Source organism: Nerophis ophidion, linkage group LG02 (assembly GCF_033978795.1).
Source record: "Nerophis ophidion isolate RoL-2023_Sa linkage group LG02, RoL_Noph_v1.0, whole genome shotgun sequence".
Lineage (NCBI taxonomy): Eukaryota > Metazoa > Chordata > Actinopteri > Syngnathiformes > Syngnathidae > Nerophis > Nerophis ophidion.
The window spans coordinates 57,400,095-57,417,594 of NC_084612.1; the positions used below are offsets into that span (position 1 = coordinate 57,400,095).

A 17,500-nucleotide genomic window follows, 5' to 3' on the forward strand; every position below is an offset into this window, starting at 1 on the left:
CTCTCTTTTTCAGTTTTTTTTTTCCTGTCTGCGCTCTTATTGTGGTTCCAGTTCCTGCACGTCTCCCTTGTTTCCCTGAACCTGTCCCTGATTGGCAGCCTGGCACACCTGGTGGCTATTGCCAATCAGGCGATTACTCATGCCTGCCTCGCCCTCCAGCCTGTGCTGCTCGCTGTTTGCGGTTTGATAGTTTAATTGATTTTTTTTATTGTAAAGAATAATAAATACATTTTAATTTAATTCTTCATTTTAGCTTCTCTTTCTTCGACGAAGAATACTTGTGAAATATTTCTTCAAACTTATCATGATTAAAATTCGAAAAAAATATTCTGGCAAATTTAGAAAATCTTTAGAATCAAATTAAAATCTTATTTCAAACTCTTTTGAATTTCTTTTAAAATGTTTGTTCTGGAAAATCTAGAAGAAATAATGATTTGTCTTTGTTAGAAATATAGCTTGGTACACTTTGTTATATATTCTAACAACGTGCAGATTGTATTTTAACCTATTTAAAACATGTCATCAAAATTCTAAAATTAATCTTAATCAGGAAATAAAACTAATGGTGATCCATAAAATATATTTTTTATTTTTTCAAAAAGTTTCAAATCAGCTAGTTTTTCTCTTCTTTTTGTCGGTTGACTTTTAAATTTTAAAGAGTCAAAATTGAAGATAAATTATGTTTCAAAATTTAATTTTCATTTTTTTCCTGTTTTCTCCTCGTTTAAACCGTTCAATTAAGTGTTTTTTCACCATTTATTGTCAAAAAAAAAACCTTCCATAAAAGGAAAAAAAATGTATGATGGAATGACAGACAGAAATAACCATTTATATATATATATATATATATATATATATATATATATATATATATATATATATATATATATATATATATATATATGTTTATTAAAGGTAAATTGAGCAAATTGGCTATTTCTGGCATTTTATTTAAGTGTGTATCAAACTGGTAGCCCTGCACATTAATCAGTACCCAAGAAGTAGCTCATGGTTTCAAAAAGGTTGGTGACCCCTGATCTAGACACTCAAAGCGCATCACAGAGAAGTGAGAACCCATCATTCATTCACACCTGGTTATAGTTAGCTACAACCAGGTGTATAGCTCGGTTGGTAGAGCGGCCGTGCCAGCAACTTCAGGGTTGCAGGTTCGATCCCCGCTTCCGCCATCCTAGTCGCTGCCGTTGTGTCCTTGGGCAAGACACTATACCCACCTGCTCCCAGTGCCACCCACACTGGTTTAAGTGTAAAAATCAGATATTGGGTTTCACTATGTAAAGCGCTTTGAGTCATTAGAGAAAAAGCGCTATATAAACATAATTCACTTCACTTCACTTTCATGGCCACAGCTGCCCTGGGGTAGACTGAATGAAGCGTGGCTTCCAGTTTGCGCCTACGGCCCCTCCGACCACCACCTATCAATCATCATTCATCATTCATTTACCAGTGTGAATGGCACTGGAGGCCAGGGTGAAGTGTCCTGCCCAAGGACACAACGGCAGCGATTTGTATGGTAAGAGACGGGGAGCGACCCTGCAACCCTGAGGTTTCAAGCACGGCCGCTCTGCCCACTGCGCCATGCCGCCCCCCCTGTGATGCGGATGGCGGCGTCGTGGGAAGGCCTGCTGGAGACGTGGATGGCAGGGTCGTGGGAATACCGGCGACATTTGCAGAGCTGGAGCAACAGGCGGCTGGGCTTGAGGACGAGCAGGAAGTAGGACAAGCAGCGAAGGCCTTGCTGGATGTAGGACAGAAAGCGGAGGCCGTACAGGAGGTAAGAGCCTGGCTGGGTGCAGGAAGTGGCGGCTTGGCTGTACGCAGCTGTGCTACCCTAGTTGCACATCTACTAGCACAAGCCCCACCCCTCAGGAAACAGATACCAGGCGCCAAACGATTTCATCAAAGAAATGATGATTTTCCGGTGCCCAGACAATCAACTCTTCCGGTGAGTCCTTCAACGCTTCCAATTCCTCAAGCAATTTTCTTTCATAATTATCCTTTAAAAATGTGGCAGCTGTGTTGAAAACTACTGTCCTGACTTACTTATAGGGATGCGCGGATAGGCAATTATTTCATCCGCAACCGCATCACAAAAGTCGTCATCCACCCGCCATCCACCCAAACCAACATTTTATCAAAACCACAACTGCCCGCCACCCGCCCGTTGTTATAAATCTAATATAGACGATTCAAGGCATTAGTGAGGTTAGAAAGTGTAACTCCCTCCAAATAGCACAGACACAACAGCTTTCTTTAATTGATTTATTTGAAGGTTTCCTTTCCCTTCAAATTCACCGTGAAAACTGTAATAAATAAAGCACATTACAAACATACAAATAAAAACATGCACAACTTGTGGATCAAACATTTTACCAAGTAAAATACCAACAAATGACAAGCAAATTGTCACGCCTGTATATCTGGTTTTATTGTTTGATCATGTTTTGTTTTGTTTCCTGGACTCTTGTTCCATTTTGCACTTCATGGTTTTCTTTTGTTACCATGTCAACACATTAGTTCCCACCTTGTCACGCCCCTGCCCTCAGTCCCACACCTGTTCCTGATTATCACAGTCAGTATTTAAGTCATTTTCTTTCCGTTCATAAGTCTGGGAACTTCGCTTTCATTGCCTTTCATACTTCATGCCATGCTTTTCGATTCATCCACGTCAAGTAAGTTTTTGTTTGTATTTATGCCTTTGATAGTACCTTTTGTTTGTTAGTAGATAGTATTGCCATTGTGCTGTTTTTGTTCTAAGTTTTAGTTTAGATTATTATCCGCCATTGAGCGCGTCTTTTGTTTTGCCTTTTTTTGTATTTTGAGTATAAATAAAAACAAACATGTACCTGAATTCACGCCTGGCTCGTCCTGTAATCCCTCTGCGTCGAAGGAGCACAAACAATCCATGTCCAAGTCTGACACAAATACCTCGTTTGCCATACCCGGAAGTAGCTTCCTTACATCCGTCGACAGACCAAACGAGATACTTCAAAATAAAAGTATGCGCACATACTGTTTCAAAGAGTGCTGCTCGTTTTTCGTATGTGAGTAACAACATTTAATTATTTATAAATGATTGGTTTCTATAGGCTAGTAAGGTAAAGTGTTGTACCTGACAAGTTTGGGCTACCTTGCTTCTGCAGCCTTCATCAGAGGTGTCACGTGATGTTAGCGTAACGTTGTCTGTGACGTGTTATATGGATTGTACCATCAAGTGTTGTCAGGTACAACACTTTACCTACTAGCCTATATAAATCAACCATTTATAAATACACGTCAGTAAGCTAAATGAACCTCTTCAACATAACCGCTGAGTCTGCGGATAAACCGCGGGTTGGGCGGGTGACATGACGGAAAAATAGATTTTAATTAGATTAGGGCGGGTGGCGGTTGAACCATCCGGAAATATTTATTATACATGGTTCTGGGATCGGTATTGATTGATTGATTGATTGATACTTTTATTAGTAGATTGCACAGTTCAGTACATATTCCGTACAATTGACCACTAAATGGTAACGCCCGAATAAGTTTTTCAACTTGTTTAAGTCGGGGTCCACGTTAATCAATTCATGCCATTCAAAGAGCCATTTAAGACCCGTGCCACAAAGCAAAGTAGACAATAGGAGACGCTAATATTCTCTAGAATGACTGCCGGCAGTCAGCCAGATAAAAAGTATTAGGGTGTGCTATGAAGCCATTGACTTTGTCGCCCTCTACAACATGTACGATCTGCTTGTCAGTCCAGCATCATGTTGTGTGTGGCTTCCTCAGCAACATGCACACGACTGCAAGGCATACTGGGTGACACAGAGTACACTAATGGTTGTGATATAAACAATTTTAACGCTCTTAGTAATATGCGCCACGCTGTGTAGCCACACCAAACAAGATTGACAAACACATTTCGGGAGGACATCCTCCCAGTAACACAACATAAACGCAACACAACAAATACCCAGAATCATTTGTATCCATGACACAGCCAAACTTTGTTATACACCCCGCTAGCAGCAAACCCCGCCACCCCTCCCCCCCACCCCATGCGTCGGTAAGGTGGGCGGGGTTGGGGGCGCGGGGGTGTAAAATATATTCTGGAAGTGTCACGGATACAAAGGATTCTGGGTATTTGTTGTGTCGCGTTTATGTTGTGTTACTGTGAGGATGTCCTCCCGAAATGTGTTTGTCAATCTTGTTTGGTGTGGCTTCACAGCGTGGCGCATATTAGTAAGTGTTAAAGTTGTTAATATCACAACCATCAGTGTACTCTGTTCCACCCAGTATGCCTTTCAATCTTGTACGTGTGATTGCGGAAGCTGCGCACAACATGTTGACAGACTAATAATCGGTGTGTACATGTTGTTGAAGGTGTCAAAGGCAATGGCTTCACAGCACACCCATATCCTTGTCATCAGGATGAACGCCAATTGGATAATCGCGAGAATGTTAGCGGATACAATTGTCTTCATTTCTCTGTGAAACGGGTTTAGATAGCTCTGTGGGTGGTAAAGGTGGCCAACCTCTGATGTATTTCAGCGGGCGGGTGGCGGGCGGTTGTGTTTCTGATAAAATGTTGGTTCGGGTGGATGACGACTTTGGTGATGCGGTTGCGGATGATATAATTGCCTCCCGCGCATCTCTAATCTCTACTTACTTACTAATGTCAATTTCCAAACACTGGAACTTGGTACTGAATCGATTTACATGAAAGGTACCCATCTATATGTAAAACTGTAAATATTCTCAATACGATGTGTTTTGTGTTCATATTTGGGTGGATTCACTGATTTATGATGATAAAAAAGCGAGAGACCGGAAGTATTCACGCAACAAACTTGCCATAATGCTGCCAAATATAAACCGTGCATATGAAAAATGCATGCGTTCCGTGCTTCCAGCTCACAGTTGGCTGAATAATTTAAAAACAGTGGTTATTTTTAGGGGGAGTCGCCCTCAGTGAACTTTCTTCATTGTACAAAAATGGTAAACGGTAACTGCGGGGAACATACTCAGCATTAATTAGTTGCTTATTAACATGCAAATTTGAAACATATTGGCTCTTAATTAGTCATTATTGAGTACTTAGTAATTCCTTATTCTCCATGGCCCCTAGTATACAACCAGCAAGCCATTAAAGGCCTACTGAAACCCACTACTACCCACCACGCACTCTGATAGTTTATATATCAATGATGAAATATTAACATTGCAACACATGCCAATACGGCCTTTTTAGTTTACTAAATTGCACTTTTAAATTTCCCGCGAAGTGTCGTGTTGAAAACGTCCCGGTATGATGACGTGTATGATGACGTATCGGGTTGTAGCAGACATTCTTTTCCAGCCCGGTCCAAGCTATAAATAGTCTGCTTTAATTGCATAATTACACAGTATTCTGGACATCTTTGTTTGTGAATCTTTTGCAATTTGTTCAATTAAAATTGGAGAAGTCAAAGTAGAAAGATGGACTTGGGAAGCTTTAGCCTTTAGCCACACAAACACACGGTGATTCCTTGTTTAAAATTCCCGAAGGTTAAGCTTTACTATGGAAAAGAGCGGTCAAGCGAACACGGATCCCGACTACATGTCAACCGGCAGGTTTCGGTGAGAAAATTGTGGTAATAAGTTGGCTCTTACCGTAGTTATGAGCGGAGCCTGCGTCCTCCTGCAGCTGCTGCGGACTATTTACCTCCTCCCACGGAGACACTGGCGGTCACCACACCCTTGGCCACAACCCTCCAACTTTCAGGTACTATATAATCTCACTAAAACACTAGTATTTTCCAGAATTATGCTAGTAAATGTGTCCAATAACATCTGAATCGCTCCCACTGCAATCACCTTTTATTTTTATTTGTTTTTCTAGTCTTTCACTCTCAATATTCTCATCCACAAATCTTTTATCCTCGCTCAAATTAATGGGGAAATTGTTGCTTTCTCGGTCCGAATCGCTCTAGCTGCTGGTGGCTATGATTGTAAACAATGTGAGGATTTTAGGAGCCCTACAACCCGTGACGTCACGCGCACATCGTCTGCTACTTACGGTAAAGGCAAGGCTTTTTTATTAGCGATCAACAGTTGCGAACTTTATCTTCGATGTTCTCTACTAAATCCTTTCAGCAAAAATATGGCAATATCGCCAAATGATCACGTATGACACATAGAATGGACCTGCTATCCCCGTTTCAATAAGAAAATCTCATTCCAGTAGGGCTTTAACTAGGAGTCTTCCCCCAATCCCCTCATAATTATTGCTTATTAGTAACCCTAACTCTACCGCTTCAGTGGCCTAGTAGTTAGAGTGTCCGCCCTGAGATCGGTAGGTTGTGAGTTCAAACCCCGGCCGAATCATACCAAAGACTATAAAAATGGGACCCGTTACCTCCCTGCTTGGCACTCAGCATCAAGGGTTGGAATTGGGGGTTGAATCACCAAAAATGATTCCCGGGCACGGCACCTCTGCTGCTCACTGCTCCCCTCACCTCCCAGAGGGTGATCAAGAGTGATGGGTCAAATGCAGAGAATAATTTCGCCACAAGTAGTGTGTGTGTGACAATCATTGGTACTTTAACTTTAACTCTTATATGTTCCCCTAGTGTCCAAATAATTCTAAATTAAGTCTTTGTTACTTTAATAAGCAACTAATTAATGGTGAATATGTTCCCCATACTAAAGAGTTACAACAAAAACAATACAGCCAATTACCAAATTAAACATTTTCCTGTATGATCAGTGTCAGAGCTTGGTCCGCATTGCCGGCTGTAAGTCGGACCCGTTTCCAGTGAGGGTTGGACTCCACCTAGGCTGCCCTTTGTCACTGATTACTGTTCATAACTTTTATGTACAGAATTTCTAGGCGCAGTCAGGGCATTAAAGGGAATCTGGTTTGGTGGCTGCAAGATTAAGTCTCTGCTTTTTGCAGCTGATGTGGTCCTGCTGGCTTCATCTGGCCAGGATCTTCAGCTCTCACTGGATCGGTTCGCAGCCGAGTGTGAAGCGACTGGGATGGGAACCAGCACCTCCAAGTCCGAGTCCATGGTTCTCGCCCGGAAAAGGGTGGAGTGCCATCTCCGGGTTGGGGAGGAGACCCTGCCCCAAGTGGAGGAGTTCAAGTACCTAGGAGTCTTGTTCACGAGTGGGGGAAGAGTGGATCGTGAGATCGACAGGCGGATCGGTGCGGCGTCTTCAGTAATGTGGACGCTGTATCGATCCGTTGTGGTGAAGAAGGAGCTGAGCCGGAAGGCAAAGCTCTCAATTTACCGGTCGATCTACATTCCCGTCCTCACCTATGCTCATGAGCTTTGGGCCATGACCGAAAGGATAAGATCACGGGTACAAGCGGCTGAAATGAGCTTCCTCCACCGAGTGACGGGGCTCCTTAGAGATAGGCTGAGAAGCTCTGTCATCCAGGATGAGCTCAAACTAAAGCAGCTACTTCTCCACATTGAGAGGAGCCAGATGAGGTGGTTTTAGCATTTGGTCAGAATGCCACCCGAACGCCTCCCTAGGGAGGTGTTTTGGGTACGTCCGACTGGTAGGAGGCCACGGGAAAGACCCAGGAAACGTTGGGAAGACTATGTCTCCCGGCTGGCGGCAAAACGCCTCAGGATCCCGGAAGAGTTGGACGAAGTGGCTGGGGAGAGGGAAGTCTGCGCTTCTTTGCTTAGGCTGTTGCCCCCGCAACTCGACCTCTGATAAGCAGAAGATGGATGGATGGATGGATGGATGGATGGAATTCAAGTAAACTTCCAGCTTCTATATTGATTGAAAACTATTATTTATTTATTTGAAACAGACCAAACAATACAGAATCCATAAATACACAACAACAAAAAGAGCAAATGCATCACATGTTCGTTTCATTGAATTTTCTTACCATTGGCTGGTGTCTTCTCTTGTTGTTGAAGAAATGATTGTTGTTTTTGGCAGCTGGGAAACACATTTTACTTATAAATGTGAAAATGTGAAGTTATGATGAATAATAATGACATTTTTAGTCGGTTATAATGTTGGGGTAAATCATAAAACCTGAGCTTTGACGACTTATTCCTGTTTTTTACAACATAAGTTCAAAATTTTCTGTTGCAAAATAAAAAAAAAAGTTCCATAGTATCATGCAAGAAGGAACATTGAAGGTGCACTTATGTTAAAATGACTAAATAGATGATGAGTTATTTACTCATATCAACCTAACCTTGACCAATGTATTTAATGCAGGAGTGATTTCAATAATGTTACTAAACTACAAGCACAGGCTGGCAGGGGCTTGTTGCTGCCGTCTTTCTACGGAGGGACATAAAATAAAAATAAAGATAAAGTAAAAGGTCTAAAAGTTTAAGTCAGTGCCCCACTGGCCATGAACCTCGCTGCACGTTACTGATATAGTCTTGCATCTCGTGATGGTCTTCAATATGAGATGCCCAGCCATATATTGAGCAAATAAACAATGTTATTGCTTCCATGGAACAATCGCAGACATCTTTGTAAGATGATAGTTTATACTGTACCAGGGGCCTCGCAATTTTTGAAAATGCTATGTGTGTGTAGGTGTATGTGTGTGTGTGTATATATATATATATATATATATATATATATATATATATATATATATATATATATATATATATATATATATATATATATATATATATTTATATGTATATATATATATATATATATATATATATATATATACATATATATATATATATATATATGTACAAACCCCGTTTCCATATGAGTTGGGAAAGTGTGTTGGATGTAAATATAAACAGAATACAATGATTTGCAAATCTTTTTCAACCCATATTCAGTTAAATATGCTACAAAGACAACATACTTGATGTTCAAACTGATAAACATTTTTTTTTTTGCAAATATTCATTTATTTTAGAATTTGATGCCTGCAGCATGTGACAAGGAAGTTGGGAAAGGTGGCAATAAATACTGATAAAGTGGAGGAATGCTCATCAACACTTATTTGGAACATCCCACAGGTGTGCAGGCTAATTGGGAACAGGTGGGTGCCATGATTGGGTATAAAAGCAACTTCCATGAAATCCTAAGTAATTCACAAACAAGGATGGGGCAAGGGTCACCAATTTGTAAGCAAACTGTCAAACAGTTTTGGAACAACACTTCTCAATGAGGTATTGCGAGGAATTTAGGGATTTTACTATCTACCGTCTATAAGATCATCAAATGGTTCAGAGAATCTGGAGAAATCACTGCACATAAGCGATTATATTATGGACCTTTGATCCCTCAGGCGGTACTGCATCAAAAACTTACATCAGTGTGTAAAGGATATCACCACATGGGTTCCGGAACAATTCATAATACCACTGTCAGTAACTACAGTTGGTCGCTACATCTGTAAGCGCAAATTAAAACTCTACTATGCAAAGCAAAAGCTATTAATCAACAACACCCAAGAACGCCGCCGACTTCGATGGGCCCGAGCTCATCTAAGATGGACTGATGCAAAGTGGAAAAGTGTTCTGTGGTCTGACGAGTCCACATTTTAAATTATATTTGGAAACTGTGGACGTGGTGTCTTCCGGAACAAAAAGGAAAATAACCATCCGTATTGTAATAGGTGCAAGTTTAAAAGCCAGCATCTGTGATGGTATGGGGGTGTATTAGTGCCCAAGGCATGGGTAACTTACACATCTGTGAAGGGACCATTAATGCTGAATGGTCCATACAGATTTTGGAGCAACATATGTTGTCATCCAAGCAACGTTATCATGGACGCCCCTGCTTATTTCAGCAAAACAATGCCAAGCCACGTTTTACTACAGCGTGGCTTCGTAGTTAAAGAGTGCGGGTACTTTCCTGGCCCGCCTGCAGTCCAGACATGTCTTCCATCGAAAATGTGTGGCGCAATATGAAGCGTAAAAAACGACAACAAGACCATGGAATGTTGAACAACTTAAGCTGTACATCATGCAAGAATGGTAAAGAATTCCACTTTCAAAGCTTCAACAATTTGTTTCCTCAGTTCCGAAATGTTTATTGAGTGTTGTTAAACGAAAAGGTGACGTAACACAGTTTTGAACATGCAACTACGTTGGTACGTGTTGCAACTACGTTGGTACGTGTTGCAACTACGTTGGTACGTGTTGCAACCATAAAATTCTAAGTTAATTATTATTTGTAAAAAAAAAATAAAGTTTATGAGTTTGAACATCAAATATCTTGTCTTTGTAGTGCATTCAACTGAATATGGGTTGAAAATGTTTTGCAAATCATTGTATTCCGTTTATATTTACATGTAACACAGTTTCCCAACTCATATGGAAACGGGGTTTGTATATATATATATATATATATATGTATATATATATATATATATATATATATATATGTGTATATAAGTAAGTAGGTCAAATAAAACCAACATGGCGCTCGATTAAAATTACGCAAGTTACTTCTCATTGACTTTCTAGCACATCACAACTGGTTTCAAACACAGGATTTTTCAGTTTATATTAAGAACAGAAAAGAAACTGAGCAAATGCTTTTTTGAGCACACAAATAGTTGTTTTAAGGCTGTTAACAGAGGCCCCAAGGAGTGTCCTGATGTGGCTAAAAAGTGAACGTGTATGCACAATCTTCTGTCGCGCTTGCTGAGAAGAAGGAGCAGCATTGTGATGCACACAAAAAAATTATAATTTTCCATTCATATTTCTGTCTCCGAGCCGATTTTCTTTGTCTTCTCATCGGAGGGTTGCCTGGTGAGGCATGTTGCTGCTTTTGTGCCTGTAAAACACACAATACCACCCTTAAATAAAACGGGACTGCAAGCACAATTAGTCAATGTGCGTTTGCAGCATTTATTTCAATTGTCGATTCAACGTTTTTGATTTTTCCGTCCAAAGACAAAAAGAGAAACAATGTATATTGACTTTAAAATTAATTAAAACAGGTATAGTTGAGTTGAGTTTGAGTTTATTTGTAACATGCACTCGTACATCATGATACATCACACATGCATGCATACAACATGATACATCACACATGCATGCATACAACATGATACATCACACATGCATGCATACAACATGATACATCACACATGCATGCATACAACATGATACATCACACATGCAAGCATACAACATTATACATCACACATGCATGCATACAACATGATACATCACACATGCAAGCATACAACATGATACATCACACATGCATGCATACAACATGACACATCACACATGCATGCATACAACATGATACATCACACATGCATGCATACAACATGATACATTACACATGCATGCATACAACATGATACATTACACATGCAAGCATACAACATTATACATCACACATGCATGCATACAACATGATACATCACACATGCAAGCATACAACATGATACATCACACATGCATGCATACAACATGATACATTACACATGCAAGCATACAACATTATACATCACACATGCATGCATACAACATGATACATCACACATGCAAGCATACAACATGATACATCACACATGCATGCATACAACATGTTACATCACACATGCATGCATACAACATGATACATCACACATGCATGCATACAACATGATACATCACACGTGCATGCATACAACATGATACATCACACATGCATGCATACAACATTATACATCACACATGCATGCATACAACATGATACATCACACATGCATGCATACAACATGATACATCACACATGCATGCATACAACATGATACATCACACGTGCATGCATACAACATGATACATCACACATGCACGCATACAACCTGATACATCACACATGCATGCATACAACATGATACATCACACATGCATGCATACAACATGATACATCACACGTGCATGCATACAACATGATACATCACACATGCATGCATACAACCTGATACATCACACATGCATGCATACAACATGATACATCACACATGCATGCATACAACCTGATACATCACACATGCATGCATACAACATGATACATCACACAGGCAAGCATACAACATGATACATCACACATATGTTATGTCTGTTGATCATGTTTTTATTTGGCCATGTGCTGTTTGTTTTTGTACTCGTTTTAGTTCCTGGTTGTGCACTCTTGCTTGTTTTGTTTCCATGACTACTCATTAGTTTCACTTGTCTCACGTTTTGCACTCGTGCACCTGTCACTAATCAGGTCGGTATTATTTAAGCTTGCAGTTGCCAGGCAGTCGGCTTGGTGACATTACCTCCTGGACACCCATGCTGTCTTATATCTATTGTCATGCTGCCATAGTTTTCTTGCTGCTCTGTTGCAAGAAATTCAGTTACAACAAACAAAAGATAAATGTATTTGTACATTGCATTTGCATTGTTGTTCAAAGTATATAGTATATCAATTGAAATGTTATCATTATTATCGTCAGCATTGCCTAGTTATAGTAGCGCTAGACTGCCCGTGCCAGCAACTTGAAGGTTCCAGGTTTGATTCCCACTTCTGCAATCCCAGTTACTGCCGTTGTGTCTTTTGGCAAGACACGTCACCTACCTGCTCCCAGTGACACCCGCACTGGTTTAAAAAAATGTAACTTAGATATTAGGTTTCACAATGTAAAGCGCTTTGAGTCACTAGAGAAAAGCGCTACATAAATATAATTCACTTCACTAGCACTCATAAACATGTACATTTTTGCTCAGTGACGGTTTTGATATTATTCATAATGCAGCAGTGACTGACTGACAGACAGTTGCTGAATTATTCAGAGAAAAAATTCATATCTTAGTAGCAGTAAGACAATATCAAATGAAATTATTTAGAATTAGATCTTCATTTATTCCTGAATGATGAAGTTACAAAATTGGACAATCAGTTGAACTGATCTAATATGTTTTCATCACAGTTTTATTGATCATATAGAAATTTGAAACATTTAGTTTGGAAGTTTGAAAGTTAAAAAAATATATAAATAAAAATCAATAAATCAATAAAATATTTTGTTTAATCTTTACCATCGAACCTGGAGCCGCCAATAATGTACAATGCCATTCTCCAATGGTTGGAATTTGTGCTTCTAAGTGATACAAGTTTATCACGGTAATCTGCGTCGGAGCAGCTCCAAGCAGACAAGTCAAAAAACAAAGAGGGTGGGGTTCATTAGCAGCCAACCAAAAATATAATTATCAGGGAGGGACAAGAAAGCAGATTTCAACACAAAAATTCTGTTCTGCAGAAAAGTGATATCATAAGGATTATTACGATATGGATCTGTGTGTGTGGTTATACGTGGTCTGCAGTTGTGATACCGGTTGGATGTACTGCCAAATTCTCTGAAGCGCCTTTGGAGACGGCTTATGGTAAAGAACTGAACATTAAATTCACAGACAACAGCTCTGGTTGACATTCTTGCAGTCAGCATGCCGACCGCACGCTCCCTCAAAACTTGCAACATCTGTGGCATTGTGCTGTGTGATAAAACTGCACATTTCACAGTGGCCTTTTATTGTGGGGAAGCCTAAGGCACACCTGTGCAATAAACACAATGTTTTATCAGTATCTTGACATGTTTTTTGGCAAAGAAGAAATGCTCACTAACATATATTTAGACAGATTTTTAAACAATATTTAATAGGAATATATATTTTGTGTATACAAAAATGTTTTGGTTCAACTCTTAAGAAAAGGGAACAAAAGACAAAAGTGTTGCGTTTATATTTGTGTTCATTGTATACATATTTATATACTGGATAGATAAATTGATAGATAGATAGATAGATAGATAGATAGATAGATAGATAGATAGATAGATAGATAGATAGATAGATAGATAGATAGATGGATAGATAGATAGATAGATGGATAGATGGATAGATAGATAGATAGATAGATAGATATGAGTACACTATATGAAAAAAACACACACATCGTCCCCCAGGCACACTGTAAACCAGAATGCTCAAAATAATTAATTAGAATAAGTACTGTAAACTTACAAAGTTTTCAAAAGTTGTACTTACTTAAAAACGTTGAATGTAAGTAAAATGTTCCTTCTTTTTAAGTTTATTAAACTCGTTATTTTTAAAACAGTGAACTATCAGATTTCACGCAACAACGCCATTTAAAAAAATACGGTGCATGGTCATTTGCTGTTAGAATAATCATGTATAAATTATCACACAACTCTTATGCTTAAGGGCTGTTGCTATAGTTATTATCAATTGTGCTGAAGTTGTACTTTTCTATCTGTGCAAAGGGACAACTGGCAATCCAAAAGATTGCGAGTCGTCTCATATCAGTGTTTGTGTCCAGACTCGGCCTGCTGACTGCCAAGGACGAACATCGAGTACTGTGACGCAGACAGAGGAGAGACAGGTCGATATCACGAGTGTCAGCTCATTTGCATTTCTGAATAATCATATATTGTGTCTAACTGGAGCTGCTGAAATTACCCCCCTTCCTTCAGAAGCAGCCTCAGTGATGTAACCAGGGACCTCCCAAATGAATAGAGGTGCATGTGGGCGGTACTTAAGAGCTGTGGTTCTCAAATGGGGGTACGCGTACCCCGGGGGTACTTGAAGGTATGCCAAGGGGTACGTGAGATTTTTTTTTAATATTCTAAAAATAGCAACAATTCAAAAATCCTTTGTCAATATATTTATTGAATAATATTTCAACAAAATATGAATGTAAGTTCATAAACTGGGAAAACAACAAATATTGCAACGATGCAATATTCAGTGTTGACAGCAAGATTTTTTGTGGACATGTTCCATAAATATTCATGTTAAAGATTTCTCTTTTTATGAAGAAATGTTTAGAATTATCTCCATTACAATCCCCAAAAAGGGCACTTTAAGTTGATGATTACTTCTATGTGTAGAAATGTATATTTGTAATTGAATCACTTGTTTGTTTTTCAACAAGTTTTTAGTTATTTTTATATCTTTTTTTCCAAATAGTTCAAGAAAGACCACTACAAATGAGCAATATTTTGCACTGTTATACAATTTAATAAATCACAAACTGATGACATAGTGCTGTATTTTACTTCTTTATCTCTTTTTTTTCAACCAAAAATGCTTTGCTCTGATTAGGGGCTACTTGAATTAAAAAAAAAAATGTTCACAGGGTGTACATCACTGAAAAAAGGTTGAGAACCACTGCCTTAGAGTGTAGATTGGATCTGTAACTGAAGAGTACAGCCCAATACGTCTCTTCTCATTGAGGCAAATTGAACTCTGTCTCTGCATGATTCCTTGCTTCTTGTCTGTTTAATAGATGTCATCAGTGTTTGAACCTGACAGCAAAGCTGCAACCTTTCCTAGGGGAATATACCTTGCTTCTCATTTACCTGCTTGTGCGTTGTTTAGTTGCGCTGACGGATCCGAGAGAGCAGGGCTGGAGCATTTATCATCGTCTTTAGGAAGGGGGAGCTCTAATCCGCCGCTGCCAGCCACGTCGGACAGACTCTCCCTGGAGAACTCTGAGCAGAAGACAAAATAATGCGAGTGAAGATATTGACCAGTCAAACAGCGGCTATTAGATGCAGATTAGCAGATGTGATCGATGGCGGCTGACATTTATAGTTGCACGTTGTTTACTCCTGCTGAGTCTTCAAGGGGAGATACTGCACTGCTCACCACTATGTTGCATACAGCATGCAGAGAGGAAGCCGGTTGATGCCAATATTACTGGGTGCTGCACCACATGACCATCAAGTGACCTGCTATTAAAGTCCATTACTTGGCGGTCCATCGTCTGCTCTCTGTCACTGCAGCAAGGACACGGTCTCGGTGCAGATGCATTATGTGCACACACATTTAAGATGAACTATCTGAAGTCAAGGACAAAAAGCGCTTATTTTGGACTTTTGGAATCATCGATTGTACTCTTAAAACCATTTCTAGTCTGAACAGCCGATATGGGCATCTATAATATTAACTACATGATTTGTCTGAGAAGCTGTAGAGGACAAAAAAAAAAATAAAAAATAAAAAAACGCCCGATTGTAGCTGAGATAGGCACCAGGGCCCCCGCGACCCCAAAGGGCGTAAGCGGTAGAAAAATGGATGGATGGATGGACAAACAAAAAAAATAACATATCTATATCGATGGAAGCCGGTTCAAATTCTGCCGGCAGGTTTTATTTTTGTTGTTGTTTTTCTTATGTAAAAAAAAGATGAATATTTACTATAACTAAAAATGTGCCCATCAATGTTTTTCGGCCCCGGATCTGATCTAATTTCGAGTCCTGTTCCGATTTTCCGTATTTTGCGGAGTATAAGGCGCACTCACTGCCTTATAATCCGCTTTATAATTGTCTATTTTTTTTTTGCAGGGACGCATTTTGGCTTAAAAAGTTAAAATAAAGGTGAAGTTATAACACTGAAAAGCCCTTAGGAAGAGGTGCTTTAAGACATGGCTAACATCCATTCACAGTCTGCAGTGTTTTAGCTAATTCTAAATCACTAATCCTCGCCTCCATGGTGACAAAAAAAGTATGTGTCTTACATGTATCATTATCACTGGAGGACGAGGAATAGCTAAACATGCTTCACGACACACATTAGCTCACCGGAGTCAAAATGTAAACAAACACCATTGGTGGATCTACACCTGACATCCACTACAGTGATACGAAGTACAGGCACGTATCTACTCAATACTATTATGATTACGTCGATATTTTTTGATATCACAGCATCTTCTTTCGTTTTTTAAAAATGTATATTATGTTTATAAACTCAGGAAATATGTCCCTGGACACGTGAGGACTTTGAGTATGACCAAGGTATGATCCTGTAAGTACTTGGTATCGGATTGATACCCAAATGTGTGGTATTATCCAAATCTAATGTAAAGTATCAACCAACAGAAAAATACGTGACTATGATAGAACATGTTGAAAAATAAAATAATCAGATATTAACAAGTAGACTAATAATTCATTTTCTACCACTTGTCCTTAATAATGTTGACAAAATAATAGGTAGATAAATGACACAATATGTTACTTATGTTACTTACTAATAAAAGACAAGTTATCTTTTTTTCATACAAAAGGTGCACCGGATTATAAGGCGCATTAAAGGAGTCATATTTGTGTTTATTTTTTTCTAAATGTAAAAGACTTCCTTGTGGTCTACATAACATGTAATGGTGGTTCTTTGGTCAACATGTTGTATAGATCAGTGTTTTTGAGCAAAGACACATTTTTTTCATTGAAAAAAATCCAGAGGCACACCACCAGCAGAAAACATTTAAACAATGAAACTCAGCAGCCGATATTGACAGTAAAAAGTCTTTGTTGCAATTGTTGGGTATGACTTTAAAGCATAACCAAGCAAGCATTAATATAGCTCTTGTCTCAAAGTACATAGGTGTACTGTCACCAACTGTCACATCACACCCTGACTTATTTTGACTTTTTTTGCTGTTTTCCTGTATGTAGTGTTTTACTTTTTGTCTTGCGCACCTATTTTGG

The 17,500-nt window shown here is 39.2% G+C and overlaps 1 protein-coding gene across 1 annotated transcript in view; it reads right to left on the minus strand.

Moving 5' to 3' along the window:
• Positions 1 to 8,712: 8,712 nt before the first annotated feature.
• Positions 8,713 to 17,500, minus strand: part of LOC133535049 (protein phosphatase 1 regulatory subunit 1A-like) — an 89,861-nt gene continuing 81,073 nt past the window's right edge. The window contains exons 6-7 of the mRNA XM_061874467.1: positions 15,368 to 15,499; positions 8,713 to 10,782 (exon numbers count right to left, since the gene is read on the minus strand). Of these exons, the coding sequence (XP_061730451.1) occupies positions 10,703 to 10,782; positions 15,368 to 15,499 (212 nt within the window). The 3' untranslated portion in view covers positions 8,713 to 10,702. The remainder of the gene's footprint in view (positions 10,783 to 15,367; positions 15,500 to 17,500) is intronic.